The 1,760-nt window shown below is 36.5% G+C and overlaps 1 protein-coding gene across 1 annotated transcript; it reads right to left on the reverse strand.

Moving 5' to 3' along the window:
- Positions 1-234: 234 nt before the first annotated feature.
- On the reverse strand, positions 235-1,194 carry Olfr811 (olfactory receptor 811). The gene has a single exon (NM_146552.1). The coding sequence runs from the start codon at positions 1,192-1,194 to the stop codon at positions 235-237; it is 960 nt and encodes a 319-aa protein (NP_666763.1).
- Between the last annotated feature and the right edge of the window lie 566 nt (positions 1,195-1,760).

Here is a 1,760-nt window from a genome sequence, read left to right on the forward strand (position 1 = left end):
CATAAAAAGCTATAAGAAGATAATTCATCCATACACATAGAGCTTAAGATTCTGGTTTTGAGAAGGTACTCACATTCTAAAGTTAGGGAGATGTACTGAGATTATAGATGATGTAAGCATCTGGAGAGGACAACATTAATATGACTTAAATCCTCAGTAAATGAAATGGTTCACATCACAACCAATGCAATTGAGAATTGCTGTCTATTTTCCCATTAGTGTTTCAATAGCATGTTATTTATGTCTAAACCTTGTCTCACTGTTTTGTAGAGAGCAAAATCTATGAAGCACATGTTTGAAAGCTTCCTTCACCTGCTGATTCCTTAGGGTGTAAATGAAAGGGTTTAGCAAAGGGGCCACAGAAGTGTTGAGCACTGCTACACCTTTATTTAAAGTCACCCTCTCCTTGGCTGATGTTTTCATGTACATGAAGATACAACTCCCATAAGTAATGGAGACAACAACCATGTGGGAGGTACAGGTGGAAAAGGCCTTTCTCCGTTGTTGAGCTGAAGGGAACTTTAGAATGGTTTTGATGATGAGTGTATAGGAGAGAATCACTAAGATCAAGGTGATCACAAGTGTCATAACAGCTAAAGCGAAATCCAATAACTCAATAAAATGGGTGTCTGTGCAAGACAGTTGCAGGAGAGGAGAACTGTCACACAGGAAGTGGTCTATTGTTTTGGAGGCACAAAAATCTAGTTTGAGTCCCAAGAGCAAACCTGGAAATACAACTAAGAACCCAGTTACCCAGGAGCTGAGGACCAGTTGGTGGCACACTTTGCTATTCATGATGATGGGGTAGTGCAGTGGTCTACAGATGGCTACATAGCGATCATAGGACATGGCAGCCAGAAGGTAAAACTCTGTGCTTCCTAGTAAAAAAAAGAAAAATAATTGAGCTGCACAAGCATTGTAGGAAATTGTTCTGTCTCCTGAGAGAATGCTTATCAGAAACCTGGGAATGCACACTGTGGTGAATGCAATTTCTAAGAAAGAGAAATTCCGGAGAAAGAAATACATTGGAGTCTTAAGATGGGGATCCAGTAGGGTGAGGAAGATGATCATGTAGTTCCCCATGAGGCTCAAGATGTAATTGAAAAACAGAAACAGGAAAATTGGAATTTGTAGCTGAGGGTCATCTGTCAGACCAAGCAAAATAAACTCTATCTTCAATGATTGGTTCTTCATTTCTGTTTCATTCTAACAAATCTATAGAAGATATTAAACTAAAATTACATCTAGAAAAACACATTTTGTCTTTCTTGGCCATAGAAACTTAATATTAATAAGTTTAAGCAATACATGGATATTTTATGCAGTAAGTTCCAATTCTTCTTATGAACATTTCCTCATCCACATTACTTGACTGACAAGAACTCATATTCTTCTCTTGTGAAGATGTGAGTCAATACCTGTTCCAATTAGTGAAGGCATTTTAGTCATTTGAAACATGGGTTTTCAGTTTCATGAGTGTTCATCTCTATCTTTTTTCAAATATTTTAAATGACTTAGTCAATAGCGTTGTTGGATCTCAATATCTCAAGTTAGTTTGTACCTAAGTAAGAAAATTATTTTATGAAATACTTATATTCATTGTGGCTTCAAAAGATAAAAATACTGTCCAACTAAACAGGATTTTATACACAACAGAAGAAAAAATTTCCCAGACATAATTAATTGAAAAGGAGGAATTTCCAAAATAGTAGTCAGGTAAAGATCCATGATGAGGAAGATGATGTCCACACATTCTTAGA

This window comes from Mus musculus, chromosome 10 (genome assembly GCF_000001635.26).
Source record: "Mus musculus strain C57BL/6J chromosome 10, GRCm38.p6 C57BL/6J".
Taxonomy (NCBI): Eukaryota; Metazoa; Chordata; class Mammalia; order Rodentia; family Muridae; genus Mus; species Mus musculus.